This window comes from Anguilla rostrata, chromosome 6, assembly GCF_018555375.3.
Source record: "Anguilla rostrata isolate EN2019 chromosome 6, ASM1855537v3, whole genome shotgun sequence".
Lineage (NCBI taxonomy): Eukaryota > Metazoa > Chordata > Actinopteri > Anguilliformes > Anguillidae > Anguilla > Anguilla rostrata.
This window is the reverse complement of record NC_057938.1, coordinates 21,185,945-21,204,661: the sequence shown is the minus strand read 5'-3', so window position 1 is coordinate 21,204,661 and position 18,717 is coordinate 21,185,945. Positions and strand designations below refer to the sequence as shown.

The following is an 18,717-nucleotide window of genomic DNA, read 5'->3' as shown; positions in this document are numbered from 1 at the left end:
TCTTGTGATTTTCCATTCCATAAGAGCTAAATGAAGAATGCATCTAATCTCATTTCAATAGATGCAGTGCAAAAAGACTTTTGAGCTCATCAAGTGTATGTTTTCTTCTTTTCTTGTTGTTCAACTGTTGTTATGAATGGGTTTGTTTTCTTATCCTGGGGGATACCAGATCAGAGAGGGGGTGTGTGGGGGATGCTGTTTTGATGAAAGGTTGCCATACTTTGCGAAGGTCACATGTCCCGTGCATGCGCCGAAAAAAAGCTGAAGGGCATTTTTTGTCCCTCCACCCCAGTGACAGCAGCAAGTGATTGGTTGCGATTAGGGCTTAGCATCAGTGTGCATTCCCACAGGCCAGCGTCCCCTCCTGCACAAACCCTCCATGGGGGACAGACAGACAGATGTACAGCAAAAGCCTTAGTCCATTTTTTTTTTTTTTTTTTTGTATAGCGCAGAGAACTGTCACAAAGACACTTTTAAGAGTAGAAAGGCAAGGGACAGAGCAAACACTAGGCCTGAACCCCCAAAAAGCAAGTATGCAAGGTAAAAAAAACTCCCAGTGGGGAGAAAACCTTCAAATGGCAGCGAGAAAAAACTCCCCAATGGGAATAAATTTTGAAAGTAACCCGGCTATAGAGGGGTAGCCCATCCTCCACTGGCCAAGCACAGACATTTGCTTTGCAAAGCCGGAGCAATGTGCCACGGACTTGGCGCGTGTAAATCGTCATCGTGCTCCGCTTGAATTTGGCATGACTTCACAGACATCGCACCCTGTTTGGGTGACCCTCCGCCTCCAGGATGCAGGGATTAGCCGTGCCCGCAGAGGCAGCCCATATGGCGGTTGCAAATGTCTTTCGTGCACTGCTGACATGAAACTATCCTTTGATATCAAATTCCTGGAAAAGCATTGAATGTTCTGTCTACAAGTTCAGACATTCTGGATTACTGTCCTATAGCTGGGTGGAAATAGAGGAGACATTGATAACTGACTGCTAATAACTGAGGGGCATTCAAACTATCAACAGCTTAGGAACAGAATTTGCCATTAGCACTGACCGGTCACCTTGTGATCTGTATGGTTATACCAAGAAGTCAAACACATTATCTCTAATTTGGAGCTATGTAGGGGCATACTACTACATCACAGAGTGTTCATAGGAACTGGAGAGGGTAGGAGTGGCCAGTCAGTGAAGCCTATGAAGTATCAGGAAACTGCCCCTACTGCGCATGTTCACAACTGTTGAGGGCAAATGAGCTTACTGCCCATTGAATTTGATGTAGAAATCCAAGGTGAAATCGGTCCATTTTTTGTGATCAGAAATGTAATTATGTCCAGCAGTTTCTGAAACAATGGTTGTTTTGGTCCAGAAATCTAGGGAAAATATTTATTAAAATGAGCATATTTTATTACATAATGCATATTTTTCAATGTGCTTTTCACATGAAACACAACGGTCATTATAATTTCAAAATACTATCAGGGAAGTTTTCTTTTGCCTTCAAAAGTCTGATATTCCCCATTCATTTTGATGGGGAGCTAATGTTTTTCCCTCAACAATGAAGACATGCGCAGTAGAAGCTTGCTTCCAGGGCTTCACACCTTTGGTTGGCTGAGGGTGTTCTTTCCTGTGTAGTTAAATATGCGTGTATATGTACTACATCCTAGCATAGAAAATCATGTCATGCGCATCATCAAGCTTCCTGTTTGACTCGAGGTGCACAAAGGCCTAAACACAAGCGCCACCTCCTGGTAAGCCTGTAACAATGCACTTTCCTGGCTGATATAAAAGTTTCTGACAGCCTAAGAGTTGGACTGCATTTATATAGCGCTTTTATCCAAAGCACTTTACAATTGATGCCTCTCATTCGTTGAACAAATATAAACAAGTCATAACAAGAAAATAAGAACTAAAATGTGATTCTTTCCAGATGTGGTGTGTTTATTGTGTATTTTTAATCACAGCCTTTTAATTATTTCCCAACCAAACCATCATCATTAATTGAAATGAAAGAAAAACAAAGAAAAACAATTCTAATAATATTGGGCCTCATTCATAAAATTTTAAATTATTCTTACTTTTGTTTTTAAAAATGTTCCTAACAAATAAAAATATGAGATTCATGACACGTGCAGACCTTTGGTTTTGTGCATATCCCAGGTGTATGAGATGATTAATGCTGGCTGTTTGTAAAGTCATGTAAAATCCTGTTCATGTGATTTCCTTAAAGAAACAGCGATGAACAAATACAGATAAGAAAAAAATGATGAACATGCAGTTAACGATCAAATGTGATTGCACACGTTTCGTGAACGAGGCCCATCGAGAAGACGCCTTGTCAAAAAATATGAGTTGCTCACTGAGAGATACTAATTATATCAGTATTTGATAGCTCTCATTAGATCAAATGATATTTTTCCTAACTACAACTTATGGAAACAGTTGCCTTTTCTGTTTGACTGTCATGTTGTAAATTCTAGACTCTGAGGACTTGCTGGGATTCCAGGAACTTCTGGGAGACAAATTAAAATGTCCGGAGGGACAAGTCATTTGAACAATTTTTACTGTTCTGGCACTTCACCAGAACTTGTGATCTATACCAACATGATCTTTGAATAGGAGGGCTGTTGTTCTCTCAAATTTTGTTGTTCTCTCAAATTTGTTTCCACCCCTGTGGCCAATCACATTCAGCACTCATTGCCGCAACCTCCGCTATCGATCTGTGGGACACGCGTGATGCTTTCCTCCCAAACGTGACCTCAGGCGGCTGCTTCGTTTCACATTGTAGTCCACAAGCTGAGCTCGTACAGATGAGAGGCTGAAGAAGACCCTTCACGTGCAGCTTTAGCAAGCAGAAATTTATATTTTACAAGAAGTCCATGTATATCACATACATATTCAATACATTGCAGTACGTTCCATTTGCGTAAGTGTATTTCAGGGCTGAGCGGCTGTGTTCAACAGCCGCGAATGGCCCTGTTGTCACCACAGCATAGCGCAGGAAAGGAGGGTTGCGATCAGCAGGATCCTCCTCATTGCATATTAGCAGTTTTTTCTCATCGTTCAATTACCTGCAGTCTACCGACACTAGATGCATGCTAACTGTACTCCCTCTGGATGCACTGATGGCAGGGCTCTGCTGGTGGTACGTGGAGTGGAATGAAGAGGCAGCTGGCACAGAGGAGAGCATGTTTGTCTGTGCTCTTTGGGATTGATAAAGGACATTGGTTCAATGCAATCGGACATTTCACTTCAGGAGGAAAACATTCTAATCTGGGGATGAAAAGTAGTTAATCACAATACTGAAGCTTAAGGTTTTGGCACATGATGAATCAATGCTTAGAACATTAATGTGTGATATCAATAAATTAAATTTTATTTATATAGCGTATTTCACAGCAATTGTCACAATACACTTCACAGACAACCCTGGCCTAAACCCCCACAGGGGTGAGCCTAAAGCAACTGTGGTAAGGAAAAACTCCCTGTGGCAGATGGAAGGAAACCTCGAGGGGGATATAGAAAGCAAGCATATCTTGATGATAAACTTTTCTGAAGGGCTGAATGAGGAACTGTGTTGACTGTCATCAATGTTGACATTATCATTGGGGGAAATTGCATCTCATTCTTTGTATAATACATTCATTTTCGTTGCTGCTGCTTGAAGTTAATACTGCTATACTGTCATTTTAAATGGCTGTATTTTCACCAAAGCGCATCCTTTGTGGTTTGCTTCTTCGTGGACTGACACTTGAGCCATTTCTGACTGTGTGCTACACATCTGTTTACCATGTAGACAGGAAGTGCTGACCCTTGAGCAGACCGCAGTGGGTAGTACAATGTTACCAGATTGAGTTGGAAGCCATCAGTTATGGGGGATGTTGAGTCTGTGGAGGGAGAAAGGGAAACACATTGCACCGGAAAAGGATGGGGGTCATGAAAATAAGTTAATGTGGATTACTGAGCTTGAATCTTTTCTTTGTGTCTCTTCTAACCACAGCTGCATGACATCACTGTACAATGTCAGTCAGCTTTGGCCAGTCAGCATATAATCATCCATGTTGTTTGTATAGAGAATCAATGACAGGCTGTCAGTTGATGTCCAAGTAAGTCTTTTCACCTTTCATGTTTAAAGCAATTGGATAAAGGATGAAAGTGGATTGAAAAGCCAAGATAAAATAGAAAATAAAATTTGTTTCAAAAAGTCAAAGATTAGATCAAAGAAATAGTTTTCATTTTGCATTTTCCAAAGCAGCAGTTTTCCCTCCCGCATAAGGTTGGCACCCAAGCCCATATGCTCAGCTGTACAGTGCATTGTAAAAACACTATGACTGGCCAATGCAGCAGAGTGAATGAATTGTGAGGGTTATCTTCATAACAGCCTCTATCTCAGTTATGTAGAAAAAAACAGTCATGTTGATAAGAACAAGAGTGCTTCTAGATTTTACGAAGGGGTATACAAAATGTAGACATGGGTATTTTTCTTACAGAAGAATATGCAATGAAAGTCCCCACTGTGCTTTCTAACAACGTGTCATTTCATTTTCCTGAATGTTCCTTACAGACTGAAATGTTCTCCGGTATAAATTTTATCTGTAAAGACCAGGTCATGACCATGTCAATATGTTTCAAAGTTAATCAATAATGACATTCTAATCATTAAATAAGATTTTTTTTTTTAATGAATGATACCTATATTCTGCATTTGTATGCTGTGTATACATAGACTGTTTTAAAGCAAGAGCTGGAATGAGTTTTAGAGTAACTGTTCTCAGTTTCTCAATTGTTTAGGAACCTATTAGGCCTCACCTTTTAATCTAAGTATGTACTGGTCAGTTTAACACACCGAGATGATTACAGATTTTAAACTTACCAGAAGTTCTGAAATGAAAGGTAGGAAGTTATCACATTCAGATATTTGATATTAATTTTGCAAAACATTTTACCCAACTGTGATGCAGGGTTGGGGAGGGCTTCAGTATCACACGGTGAACAGACAGTCAAAAATAAGGGTTGACCTGCTGCTTTTGTTAAGTCCACAAATAAACAACACCAAAAATCAAAATAATGAAAGTCAGCAAGACGCTCTACTGGAGGGACAGACAGGCAAAAAGTCCAGCAGAAAACTAGAAACAGGAACACAGAAAAATCACCAGTCTTTTAACCAGCCAATGTCTAAATCCATCCTCTCAAGGCCAGAAAACCAGGATTTTTTATAAGACCCAATAATTAGGTAACTGGCCACAGTCAGTGAATACTAATCACGACTGCAGACATGCCTCTGAGTAGGGCTGGTGCTGCCCCCTGGTGGACAGAACCCCAATTCCCTTCCTGGCACCACAACAACATTGAAGTGAAATCATAAAGCAAACTACATATTTACAGGGAGAGCTAAGCCAAATAAAGGACGTGTGTGAACTAGTTCCTTAAAAGTGCAACAATCAGCTACCTAACTATGAATGTAGTGAGCACAAGTAGTTTTCTAGCTAATCAATATAATACCTTAACTCTAACATGCTGGAGTATAGAGCCAAAACAAAAATTGTGTCACTGTCTCAACTATTTTGCATTTAACTGTAAGTGCTAAGAAAATACAGTTTTTAGTATGAGAATTAGTATGATAATTGTTTCTGAAACCACTATGTGTGCATTTTTGTTTATTTTCTTCTTCTTTTTTCATTTTTTCAATTTTAATTTAGCTTATATTTCTTGTAGGATAATGTGCTGCTTGTAAATGGTTCCTACCTTGCCTTGAAAACAGTTTTTATTTATACGGAGCCCTACAGAGCCCCACTGGGGTCAGCTGAGAAAAAAAGAGAAAAAAAACCCATGTGCAAATCTGTACTCCCGGTTTAGAAATCTGTGCGCGGTTTATAAACCGCGCTCTCAGATTCATAATCCGCGCCTTCTATTCTAATTACAAATCCATGCACATGGATTTGTAAAACGTGCCCGCCAATTACAAATCCATGCACACGGATTTGTAAACCGTGCCCGTGAATTACAAATCCATGCACATGGATTTGTAAACCGTGCCCTCGAAGTACGAATCCGTGCCCACGGATTTGTAAACGGCGCCCTCGGAAATCCGTGGGCACGGATTCGTAATTCGAGCACACAGATTTCTAAAACAAGAGTACAGATTTACACATGGGTCTTTTTTCTCAGCTGACCCCAGGGGGGCTCCACAGAGTCCCAAGTTTATTACTGCACAGTAAATTTCCACATGGGAATAATTTACTTCATTTGTCATATATCCGTGTCATGTCTGGAGTACAAAATATTATCTTATAAATTTGAATTAATTATGCACATCAAGCTGCACTTTGAAAATCTTAACGGCTATCTCTTTTGGAACAGTGGGGCCCAGCAAGCTAACTTAAATGTATGATGTAACATTACAACACAATCTAATTCTGTGGGTCAACCAGGTGAAGACAATGGTCAGTAACAGAGGCACTCTACATGTTTACAAAAATGGCCTTTGTTATCACTCCTGAACAGGAAAAGATATGACAGGAGCCATAATTCCAAAATAGGATGTTATTAGAAAGTTATTAGGAGCGGCGCAGTTGGTAGCACTGTTGCCTCACAGCAAGAAGGTCCTGGATTCAAATCCCAGCCTGGGCCTTTCCTGTGTGGAGTTTGCAGGTTTTCCGTATTTTGGCATGGGTTGACATGCAGGTAGGCTGACAGGAGACTCTAAATTGCCCATAGGTATAAGCGTGTGAGTGAATGGCGAGTGAATGGTGTGTGTGCCCTGCAATAGATTGGGGACCTGTCCACGATGTAATCCTGCCTTTCACCCAATGCACACTGGGATAGGCTCCAGCACCAATGAATGAATGACCGGCTTCTTACAATAAATTTATCAAAAGAAATGACAAATATGGCCATTTCTGTCTTTCTTTCCGTTTAAAACCAAAATGTAAGTATTTATCTTGTGTTCACGCGATTTCAGGAAAATTCCTTTATGCTGACTGGCTTTCCTCTCGAAGCTAAAACAGGCAACACATAGGCAAAACCCAGAGAAGTGTCATTCTTACTCAAAGCAAAACTTCTTCTTCTTCGGTGTTTATTGGCGGTTGGTAAACCAGCTTATAGGTGCATTACTGCCACCAACTAGACTGGAGTGTGGAACAAGAGATTATGCAGAACAAAAGAGAAAAAAAACTCTAGATTCTTTTACCTAAATCAGTTTCTTTTAAAAACTTAATAATGTCACAGTATATCTTGCATGCTGTTTTTTTCCCAAGAGACCTGACAAGGAAAGGTCATGGTGTTTTGCCTTCCTTAGTGACTGAAAAAGGTGATTTCTCTCTATATTGTATTTTCTACATTTAAGTAGTACATGTTCGACTGTTTCTGGTTGGGTACAGTGTGTGCATTTTCCAGTTGGGTGCTTGCCTTTTTTACATAATATGTGGTTGAGACCTTTATGACCTATTCTCAGACGAGTGGACATTTTCTTCCCTTCTTTTCCAGCCCACCTTCCTCCCATCACCAACGTCTTTGTATATTATGTAGATGTCTTCCAGTTTCATTAATGTCCCAATACTCCTGCCATACTGTTATGCATGTCTTAGTTTCAGCTTTGCTTAATGGAACCTGTAGACTCTAGATCCTTAATTCTGAGAGTTTGTTTGGGCAGAATATCCATCTGCTCATTTCCCTCCCTCGAAGCATAACTTCTAAAGCCGACGTTTTGACACTCATGTCGAAACGTGGGGGTTCCGGTTTCTTCATGGTTCCGGTGCAGGGATTTTATGAAACCCCGTAGCAACCCTAACACGTTTCGATTTTACTGAAATATCCTTCCGCATAAAAAGGTAGTTCACAAGTTTTTATATTGCCAATACTAAAATACTCCCAGAGATAAGTCGAGCACCTTTGTTTAACATTATGTAAAGCCTAATCTATTTATTATTAGGCGAGACCTTTTAATCAATGTATCGTTTATTAGTTAGACTGTTTCCACGTGGCGGAAGTGTGAATCCCGGGTTAATAAAAGGATCTGCCGTCCTGCTCAACCTCCTTTTCAGTTGAGCACGCCTGGGTGTATCGGATCATGTCAGGGGACTCTGTGGATTTTAAAAGGTAGTTGCCCATTGAAATAATTTCTAATAACAGTAATCGTTTGAGAATTTAGTATTTTAATTTTCTGTATGGTTTTCTCAACATCAACAAATGTTTGCTAACTGAACGTGAAGGAATTGCTAATTAACTGGCTGAAGTTAGCTATTTTGGACTAGATTATGGTAAATAACCATTTACTTCATCCAGCACATCATGCTTTAAAGCATCCACGTTTTAATTAATTTATAACAAAGTTTTCAAGTCAGATTCAATTTCCGACTGTATAATTGCAAGCGTGATAAAAGGCTAAACTATATTTAGCGAGTTAGCCAACCAGTGGCCTACTTTGTAGGATATGCCCTGCGATTTCTCACGTTACACATGGTCTGTCGACCCGGCGTTGGAATATTTGGTTTAGATGTGATCATGGTAACTAGCTAACGTTAGCGGTCTTGCTGTGGGCAATGCTAGCTATGAATACGGGGAAATTAATTATTCCCCATTCATCTAGTAAAAAGGTGAACTAGCTAAACCTGTATCGATAGCTAGTGGCTTTAAACATCGGATATAGGCTAGTAGTAGCAGCCTAACGTTAGAAGCGCAAGTTGCATTTTTATAGGATAACGAAGTTGTCATGAATTGCTACTTATCCAGCTAGTTCAAGCCATAAACCCATGCGATATTGTTTTCTGTCGCTGAATATCTTGACACAGATTAGCTTTGCTCCCTAGCAATGTTAGCTAGCTGTGTAGTAGCCTGTATTGCATGGCGCTAAACCGGTAAAATAACGTATGTCGGTGCGTGCATGTAGGTACACCATCTCGCATCACTCCCAAATTACGCGGTGGTTTTTGAAAGTGCAGTGTGCTTGCAACCTTCATAAAAATGGCACTGCAGCTTTGTGAACGGTTTTCTATCACAGTGGCTGCCCGCCACGTGTTGCACGGAAGTAATGTGTGGCCAAGTCAGTCGAGGTTAATTGGATAATCGTTTGATGTAACATCATTCGCACTAGGTACTTCCAACCTATTAACTTTGTAAAAACAGACTGGTAACTTTGTAAAAACAGAGTGGATAAGGTGATTTCGTAGCAGCTGGACTGTCCCACCACAAGGTATGCCTGATATGGGCCAGAAATTTTAACTTGGTTGAACTTGTAACCAGTACAGTTTCATGCCACTTGGTTCTTATTGTGGTGATGGTTACTGTGGTTTGACCTTTGGCTGACTAGGCACTGTACAGTGATGTTTGCGTTCAACTAATTTTGTGCTATTGCCAGCTTTAGAGACAGACCATGGAGGCCTGGAGGGAATGGAGCCTGATGGTATTATTGAGGTGTGTGGGTTTTTTATTTTTAATTTTTAATTTTTTTTTAACCGTAATTTCATATTTTGCATAGTATATCCATGCCGAACAGCCCAATCTCATCTGGATTTTTGTATTCTCTCAGAGCAACTGGAAAGAAATTACCGAAAATTTTGATGACATGAACCTGAAGGAGGCCCTCGAGGGGAATCTGTGCCTGGTTTTGAGAAACCATCGGCAGTTCAGCAAAGGGCAAACCTTCTATGCATCATAGGTATGATTTTTCAATTCAGATCTTTCTAAGGTCTGTTATGAGCTTGTGTTCAGATCTGTTTTGAGTGACATGATGCTTTACCATCTTTCGGGACTGACCTTAACTGGAGATATCTTTTCTAACTGATCACTCAATAGCCTAATTATATTAATGGGACACTGCCGTCCTCTGTGCTTTGCAGTTGCATATACTTTTTTCTCAATGCAAAGTTATTATTCTCTGAAGTGAACAAGAGCATTTGCTTTGGGCTTCTGGGGAAACGACTTGCAATTAATGTTGATGTCACTTCTCCTGATTCAAATGGTCATCCTGGCTCTAGGCGATTACTTGGGTGCCACGCCTGCATTGCAGGCACGGACGTCGGAAACGATATGCGTAAGCTGCCGGGCGAAGCTACCCACATAGTGGTCAGAACCCCAGGGACGAGTGTTCGGCATGCTCAACAGAGGAGGTACCTGTGTGAGTATTTGCGAGAGTACGTTCTGCTGCTCAACATCCAAAAAATGGCTTGGTAGTGAGATGATGCGTAACCATCTTTCGGGACTGACCAGTCAATGGAGATGCCTTATTTATCTAACTGATCACTATGGTGAAAGGTGCCCAGGCTGTCTTTTGGGCTATGTAAGTTCTGACTGAAATGCTCCTCTCCACAGCTCCCAGGTTCATCAAGATGTTTGTCTTGGGTGAGGCGGATGACATGTTGAGTCGAGGATTCAAGGACCAAATCTGAGATTTTTCACACATTACTTTCTAACATCCAAGTGAGTCCCTTTTTAAAGACTTGATTAATAAGAACTGTAGCCAAATTGTCAATCATGGTGATTGTTTTGTGGCTTATATTGTAGTGAATCTTAAATTAAGTGGTGATTGGTTGAGGACATCAAGGTTTCAAATCCAAAATCACAAATGCGTAAACAAATATTTTGGTGCTTACTAGAGAAATATTTCAACCATGCATGTATAACTGATTCTTCTGCGTTAAAGAACCATGGTAAAATTTCCTAAATCAAGTCTTGGTTTATGAAATAATGCTAGCAAGGTAGTAGGTGGAGGTAGAATATTTAGTACTGCACTGCAGATGAAATTTGGGCGGACCTCTTAATGTCCGGTGTCCTGTGTCTCAAAGTCTAGTGCCACAAATTCATTCTTAGGAGGTCGAAGAAGTGTTCACGTGAAGCCGAGATTATAACCTCCCTTTCGCCTTAGGTGGTGCTCCTCTCTGCTACGGTGCCAGCTGACGTGTTGGAAGTGGCCAAAATTTATGCGCCAACCAGTTTGCATCCTTGTTAAAGGAGGAGCTTACTTTGGAAGGCATCAAGAAATTCTACATCAATATGGAGAGGGAGGTGAGCAATTCAACTGAGCCATGCATTTGCAGTGTCGGCCTGGCATTTGCGTTCGCATACTTTCTTATGGTACACTGACCTAATTCTGAATTCCTTCTTGCTAAAGCACTCTGCTAAAATCGTGAGATCTAAGCCTTCTTTGGCTTAGTTCTTGTGATAATGAAAGTCAGAGTACACCCAGGAAGGAGAGTAATTGCACAGTATCGGAAATGAGACCCTGGTGGACCTCTTTCTTAATGTCCAGTGTCTTTGGTCTCAAGGTCCTGTGCTACAGCTTTTAACTGAAATAAAATGGTTATTTCTATGAAGTGTTGCGCTTTTACAATGGGACTTACAATTTTTTATTTTTATTATTTATTTTTTTTAAACAGGAATGGGAGGCACGAGATGTGATTGAGAGATTAGGTCTGGATCTAGCAGAGTTTTGATCACTACAGACTTGCTGGTGAGTTTAACATTTGATTTGTTTTTGTTATTTACATAAGTTATCATTCCTGTGTAGGACATGTTGAATTTGAAGTTCAGGGGTAATTTTGATATGATCTTGGTGATATGGTCAGGCACACTTTTGAAAGCTTTCACTTGAAGTTGCATTGTAAAGTTGTACTCTGCTTAGGCTTACTTGGTTTAAATCAGGCTGGGGACCTGAAACCAAAATGGCTTTTGTCCTTGCAAAGGTCGTGTTTACCTAGCAGTAAAGCCTTTTGGGAGATAAAAATGTCTGCACTCCACATTGGATTTCACAGTTGAAGTTCATTACTTAATTGCAGGCTACATAAACTATCATTTGTCCTGTTGAAAATGCAGTTCTTTTTTTCTTCCTATGCTTACTTGGAGATTTTTGCTTTCTAAGCTTGTGGAATTGATGTGCAGCAAGTATCTCTGGTCATGAATTATGACCTTCCCACAAATCGGGAAAACTACTTCCACAGATGAGCGATTCTAAACAAACTAACCCAAAGTCGCTTGAGAATTGAATCCCGCATTTGGGATTTTGACCTGGTTGTGATTATCGTCTGCCCAACAGAATCGGTCGGAGGTCGTTTGGCAGGAAAGTAGTCGTCATCAACTTCGTCACCGAGAAAGCTAAGAGGATCCTCCAGGATATCGAGACTTTCTACAATACAGCCGTCGAGATGCCAATGAACGTGGCCGACCTGATTTGACCCTTTCGGACAAGATTTTGATTAAATATATTAAATGTGGACAATATTTAAGAACCTGTAAATTGTTTAATTGACTGGTTTCAGAATAAAATTAATGTATGGTTACTTTTTCTTTTCCCGAATGATTCTTTGAATTGTACATTTTCATTTTCCCTTAAAGTACTTGTATCTGGAAGTCTGTACCACTTCCATTCATAAAATTGGGTTACCAATAAAATATCTGTTAATATTTTTGAGTGCTGAAAGACTGCCTTAACATACCTGTCCTGATTGCCCCATGGGTTTTGGCAAATCTTCAGTTTGGCTATTTTTCCTGCAACATTTGCACCCCCACCTTTTGTTTTCATGGGGTGAATGGTAGTCATGATCTTTAAAACCAATTGGCCATTTGGGCTGACCGTAATGGAGGTGGTCTAGATATTAAGGGCATGGATTGTTCTGCTTTGCATGACTGAACCTAATGATTTTGGCACAAATGTGGGTGTACACCTAGTATCACTGCCTACTGTTTTTGAAGCTGTACTATGACCACGCAGTATACTTGTGGTAGCAATAGGTTTAAGTGTCTGTGCATTTTCAGGGTTATAGGAGAATTTGGGTATCACTAGGTGCCTTCACACACCCCACAATGATTTGTAAAGTACAGTACCATGAATTATTCCATTAAATCTTTTTTGCAGGCATGCTATTTGATAGCGGGGTGTGCTGGTTTGTTTTCACCGGACCCAAGATACCCAGTGAAGCGAGTTGGCAGTCTAATTGGCAAGTGCCGAGTCATACTGTCTGTAGCTGTAGGAGTGAATACCAGCGGTGTAAAACGTGAAATAAATGCACTCGGTACTGCATTGTGCTTTTGAGTTTTCCTTGCATCAACATACTCTGGTGAGCAGTTGCTTTATCTGTGAAGGCCAACTTGAGCCTGTCTTTGGGCCATTCCTCTGGGTAGTCCAATACAACTGGTTAATTATCAGTGTGGCAGTCACACACATTGCCAGAAAAAAAATTACCTCTGGCCATATGGATTTTATTCTTTCTGGCTATGAGCTCCAGCAGTATTAATAAAACTAGTTTTCAATGTTAAGATGTAATTTGGCATGCTGTACCAGGCTTGAGCCAAAGTATTTTTGTCATAACTTGTAAAACTAGGGGCGGGGAATAAAACCCTCATTAGTGTGACTTAAAAGGTGGTACTGTTTCCACCTTTATATACGTGACTTAACTGGCCATTAGTCAGTTCTCTGGGCCCAGAGGGAATGTGCAGGTCTCAAGACTACTACAGTAGCAGCACTGCAGCCATGAATGGTTTGTGTGGACAAATGGTGAGGTTGGGAGAGATTTGCTTTTTTTTGGACTGGCACCAAGTGCAGTCAGCAGATTGGGCCTCCATGGAGCAGAAGGACATACCTGTGACTGAGCTTAATCATGTAAACATGAGAAATGTCAGTATTCTGTGGCTGCTGAAGTCTTGCTTGTAGAATAACCTGTCTTCGTCACAGCAGAAAGAGTATGGAACTCCCATTTTCTTCCTGTGTACATAGACCCTGTTTACACTTGGTTTTAAAATGTGTCTTGGGCGTTCGGATCACAAGTGGACAGCGCTAAATACAAGTGTAAACGACCACCGAGATGCATTGTGATCTGATCACTCAAACCACTTGCCGAGGTGGTCTGTGTCACATCTTTTGTAGTGTAAACGCTAATGCGTCCTGATGCGTCTCCGACAAGGACGTAACGGAAATACGTCATCAATGCAATTTTCGTCTTGTCCTGCGCTCTTTTGCAAGTGCAAATGACTTTGTCCTGCCAATCTCAACAGTTGGAATAGCCCGTACATGTATATTAGTTCTTGAAACATTTTTGTTCTCTTAGCTAGCCCGTGCGAAACAAATCTGGCGCTTGTCTGGCGACAGACTTTTGACCTTCTAGCGGAAGTGATGTAGACTAACGAAATCTGAACACAAGTGGTCAACTGGACACCGTGGAGACGCATGATAGACACGGGTGTGAACGGCGATGTGTCTCGGGTGTCCACTTGTGTTCGGATCACCGAAACGCATTTTAAAACCAAGTGTAAACAGGGCCATAGTTGCTCACTGCAAAAATCTGCATTCACTTTGACTCCTAGCCATAAAAAATGGATTGCAGTGTGTGGTGGTCTTGTTCATTAAATATCATTTGGCCCTCCAATGTTAACTAAAAGGTTGAATCATGGATTTCTCGTAGTCATGGAGCCTCCGTTAAAATAAGGTTAAAAAAACCTGCAGCTGTTGAAGTATTAGTGTTCGAATTTATAGTATCATCAAAACAGCAGCCACTTCTGCACTGTCAGTACACTTGTGAGAAACGTCTGTAAATCAAACATTTCAGAAAAAAACAGCTCTTTTTTTCCTCAAGAGAACTGAATGACAAACTCAGTGCTGAGCTAATTTGAGACCAAACTATCCCACCCTGCATGCAGTTATCATTTTGAACATTAGATATACAAAATAGAACTGAGTTATAAAATACAGTGTGAACAAAGTTTATCTTCCACTTTGCATTTGCCCCAGTGTTCCCTCTATCATTGCTAAATTAATCTTCCTCTGAAACACTGTGAGCTGTAATATTTGACTGTGCAGAAAAGAGGCCCCTTGTCAACAGACTAGACTGGCTTACATTGGGGTCAGCCTCATAAATGTGGAAAAGTAAGCATATACCAAGTGTACTTTGTATTGCTTCTCTATGAAGGTTCCAGTTACATGCAGAGCAGTGGCCTACAAACCAAGGCCCAATATCAAACTCTGGGAATAGGCCCCAGCTTATGAATAGTGCAATAAGGGAATAACAGGGCTATATTTCCGCTGCTACTATTTCATTAGGTGACCACCGGTGACAGAGCAGTTACATATCATGGGAACAAGCCGGGTTCACTTTACATAGGCTCTTAACAGTCAACCCAATTTCAATCTGACAAATGACTTACTCATAGTTTAGGAGTGTTACAAAACGCATTACTAACATACAGTTAAAGCAAATGCTGACAGCTATATCCTACTCTTGTTTGGAGATCAGATTATTTAAAATCCGTGTTTCAGCAGCCTGGAGGGGGCAAATACACAGATTGATGTGATACTAATGAATTTGGTGAGCAGCCTGATTTTTCAAACAGTACAGTACTATTATAAAACTCATTTGATTGTGCAGTGTGATGTCACACAATTAGAACATTACCGCCCCCTAGTAATGTTATTATGACCACTGTAACATTTTTAGAAATGATACCTAAAAACTACTTGAGATACCCATCGCACGCAAAGTAAAAAATATGAGGCAGTATAAGCATGGATGCCAAAACGAAACCAAGGCACTCTGCAGGTAGAAAAATAGTAAAAAGCCTTTATTAAAGTGGCTACAAAATTCAAAATGGTGACCAACGTGTATTGACCAAGAGCTGGTCTTCATCAGGGTCAGAGTGCTAATGAGCACACAAAGCATAGCTTACATATATAAATGTGTAAACAAGCGTAATTAGATAATTGGGATGGCAGGAATGTCATTCCAATTATCTAATTATGGTTGGCAGGTATGCTACCTGCCAAATTATGGCTTGGCGGAGCATGCCCCATACCTATTCAGTACCAAGAGTCTTTTTTCAGGGTTTCCTACAGAAATAAACACACTGACCACAGATTCCCAGCCCTTAAGAACATTAACTTCTGTACCTACTGACCTCATGTAAACACACAGAATTTCTGCTAAATATAGGCCTGTCATTTAAAGCACTGATACCAAAATGAGGCCACGTTACAACAAACAATATTGTCTATTTTAGCTCACACAAATTAAACAAGCAGTATTCCAAAGTAATGTTACCAAATGTTTCCTAAATTATTTCATGTAATATGAAATAGGATGGGAAATAGAAATATAAATTCTGGGGCAATTACGACACAGTCCGGTCCAATTCCACGGAATCCACAGCTCCGGCTTTTAATTGAAGAATCCACTATCGTGTAGCCTACCCATGGCAGGTGCCCTCCAGTGTAGGCTTTATTCCTTTTGCTCGAGTCAGTCGAAATAATGACAATTAAGCTCAGAGCCGGTATCAAAGAAAGGAAACTACTCGATCATGCGACTACATGTAAACTTATACGCATTTTTTCGTATAAGAGGATTACCTGAGAACGACAAATAACCTTTCTGGTTGTAAAATGGGTTGAGCTGCTGGGTCACAAGTGTTGCGCTTGTTTTGTGCACACGGGAGCTCCGTCGGTGGTGAGTGGATGCCGCACACCCGCAGTTCAGTCTGTATGTCCCAGCACGAGGTTCAAAAGCTTGGGGACTGTGTCATCACCCTCGTTGGTGAGTAGGCTACTCTTGCTGCTCGCAGTGAGTATGTGAACGTTAAGGAATAGGCTACCGTTGCGTTTGGGAAGGTAAAAACGGCAGTGCTGCCCCTTCTGTAGCCTACTGTTAGCTTTGTCTGGAGTTTTTCAGTGCAGTACGTTTGTTTTATCTGCACGTCTTTCCACTCTGACCTGAATGTCAATAGCAATAACAACACGACCTCAGATACGTAGATTATTGGCAGGTAGTTTTACTGAATAGACTATGTGCTACGAGTTTATTTTTTGGAATTTTGTGAAGATGTGAAGAGCGCAAACACTTGAAAAAGTATAATCCGGTAATTATGTGTAAAGACTGATGATATTGGCCTACTTATAGTTTGGAGTTAACCACATTTAAGTAATTATTAAATTTCTGTAATAATGATAGCAAGGATAACCAGACAATTTAAAGCAGCCTACTCTATCTAAAATAATGTCAACACTACGGCTTCAGTTGGACAGTATTTAGACTATATCATGTTAGGAATCCATGCAGAATTATTTGTTTACTTAGTTTCGTTTTAGCTAATCTTGAAGCTTGTAGGTTGTGAATTGCTGTATTATTTTGATAATTTTGTATGGTGAACATAAGCTATACACATGTAGCACTAAGTGCTGCTCAGTAAAAGTAAATCCAGTAGGCATAGCATCAGAAATAATGTCTGCCTGTATCCTGTCAAGGAACCTTTATACATAGCAGTGCAAGTTCAAAGATATTTTGTTTGTTTGTGAATATGTATTCTGTGTTTTTATGTATGTTTTTGTTTGTGTATGTACTTATCCAAAATGTTCTTTAATCTTGAATTACTGTAAAACATTGGCGTATTGTTAGTCGTCACAGTGAGTTACAGTTAGATGTTGATATTAGATGGAAAAACAAGAACACAACGAACACAGGCATACAGTGTTTCACACAGGCCTTTTCAGGTGAAATGTCTGTTATTTGCATTGCCTCTTTTTGCTTGGTTTTGCCATGCTTCAAACACAGATATCGCTAATGTACACATCATATTGAAAACATATATGAGAAACCTCAGTTTGTCCTGGTAAAAAGTGTAGCAGATGACATGAAAAGGTGTGTTTGAACTTAACAGGTGTTTCTTATTTTGCTGGTGATTATAGTCAAGGACTGTGGGGTGTCAAACTGAGGTTCAATTTTGCGTGATTGCGTGTTGAATGTCAGGCAGATATTAGCAATGGTGGAACATGGCACAGTTATTGTAGAAGATCTAGTCTCAGGGATAAAACACATATACATGTACATAAAAACCATTTACCACCATATGATTATACGTAGTGTTGTATGGTATCCTTGTAGCCATTTTGTATTTTAGAAATAGTTCATTGGAAATAAAATACATCAAGTTTAGACAGATTAAAATGTAAATGATTGTACCTGTGTGTTCATGATTTATAAATGAAAAGGCCAATTTAATAATTTATTTGACATTTAGTTTCTATGGGACAAAATGTCAGATTACAGATAACGTGGGTGTCAAAGTAAATTTGACGACCCACTGAGTTTATGGATTATATCCTTTGCATACATGTACCATCCAATTTTTAAACTCTGTCCAATATGTTGGATTTGGAGTGGCTGTAAGGGAAAAGGTGGCTGTGCCAAAACACAATCCAAACCCTGGTGATGTCAGTTGTCCTGGAAATTGGCGGCACAAACTTACCCCCAGCTGCGTTTGTTAGCAACAGTAGCTCACTGTGCTGCCTGTGTAACACTGTTTTGCATTCATAGTTAATTGAGAACTTCACATAACTTCACTTGGGCATGGCCGCTCACACTAGCCTGTCGCAGGACCGGTCCTCTTTCTCACATTCCATTCAGCTACTTTGAATTCATTCCTTCTTATTTTTCTCAGTAAGCAGTGGTCTGTGTCATGTGCTACTTTGGCTCAATAAAACCATTCTTTTGAATCTGACCTAGAAACATACCCCAAAGTGTAAATCTGTTTGTGTGTCATAAGTAGTGGTCTGCATTATGTACTATGGGAAATAACACAGAGTAATTTCAAAAATCTTCGCACATGGTATAGTAGAGGCATACTTAATAAGATAGATGTTTAGTGGTGGTATGGCTCTGAAGTAAGTCAGGTGTCTGGCTTGTAACCAGTAAGTTGTAAGGTTGAGTCATGGGTGGGTATTATTGTACTGCTGTTGTAGGCTTGGTGCCCA

At 40.2% G+C, this 18,717-nt stretch overlaps 1 protein-coding gene, 1 long non-coding RNA gene, 4 other non-coding genes and 1 pseudogene across 7 annotated transcripts in view; all 7 read left to right on the top strand.

Moving 5' to 3' along the window:
- Positions 1-8,001: 8,001 nt before the first annotated feature.
- LOC135256811 (uncharacterized) lies at positions 8,002-9,918 on the top strand. The gene is made up of 3 exons (XR_010330527.1): positions 8,002-8,093; positions 9,352-9,407; positions 9,523-9,918. It is a non-coding gene; the product is annotated as an uncharacterized LOC135256811 (long non-coding RNA).
- Positions 9,714-9,783, top strand: LOC135258387 (small nucleolar RNA SNORD2). Its single transcript, XR_010330979.1, has one exon. It is a non-coding gene; the product is annotated as a small nucleolar RNA SNORD2 (small nucleolar RNA).
- A 12-nt stretch (positions 9,919-9,930) lies between the features above and the next one.
- Positions 9,931-12,094, top strand: LOC135257951 (eukaryotic initiation factor 4A-II-like; annotated as a pseudogene).
- LOC135258388 (small nucleolar RNA SNORD2) lies at positions 10,164-10,238 on the top strand. Its single transcript, XR_010330980.1, has one exon. It is a non-coding gene; the product is annotated as a small nucleolar RNA SNORD2 (small nucleolar RNA).
- On the top strand, positions 10,620-10,792 carry LOC135258386 (small nucleolar RNA SNORA81). The gene has a single exon (XR_010330978.1). It is a non-coding gene; the product is annotated as a small nucleolar RNA SNORA81 (small nucleolar RNA).
- Positions 11,089-11,273, top strand: LOC135258383 (small nucleolar RNA SNORA81). The gene has a single exon (XR_010330975.1). It is a non-coding gene; the product is annotated as a small nucleolar RNA SNORA81 (small nucleolar RNA).
- Positions 12,095-16,308: 4,214 nt separating the features above from the next.
- The window catches only part of LOC135256808 (guanine nucleotide exchange factor DBS-like), an 86,433-nt gene continuing 84,024 nt past the window's right edge, over positions 16,309-18,717 (top strand). Inside the window, exon 1 of one of the 2 annotated variants that reach the window (XM_064338966.1) lies at positions 16,309-16,504. In XM_064338966.1, coding sequence (XP_064195036.1) covers positions 16,426-16,504 — 79 coding nt within the window. In that variant the 5' untranslated portion in view covers positions 16,309-16,425. The remainder of the gene's footprint in view (positions 16,505-18,717) is intronic. The other variant, XM_064338969.1, reaches the window with a different exon arrangement.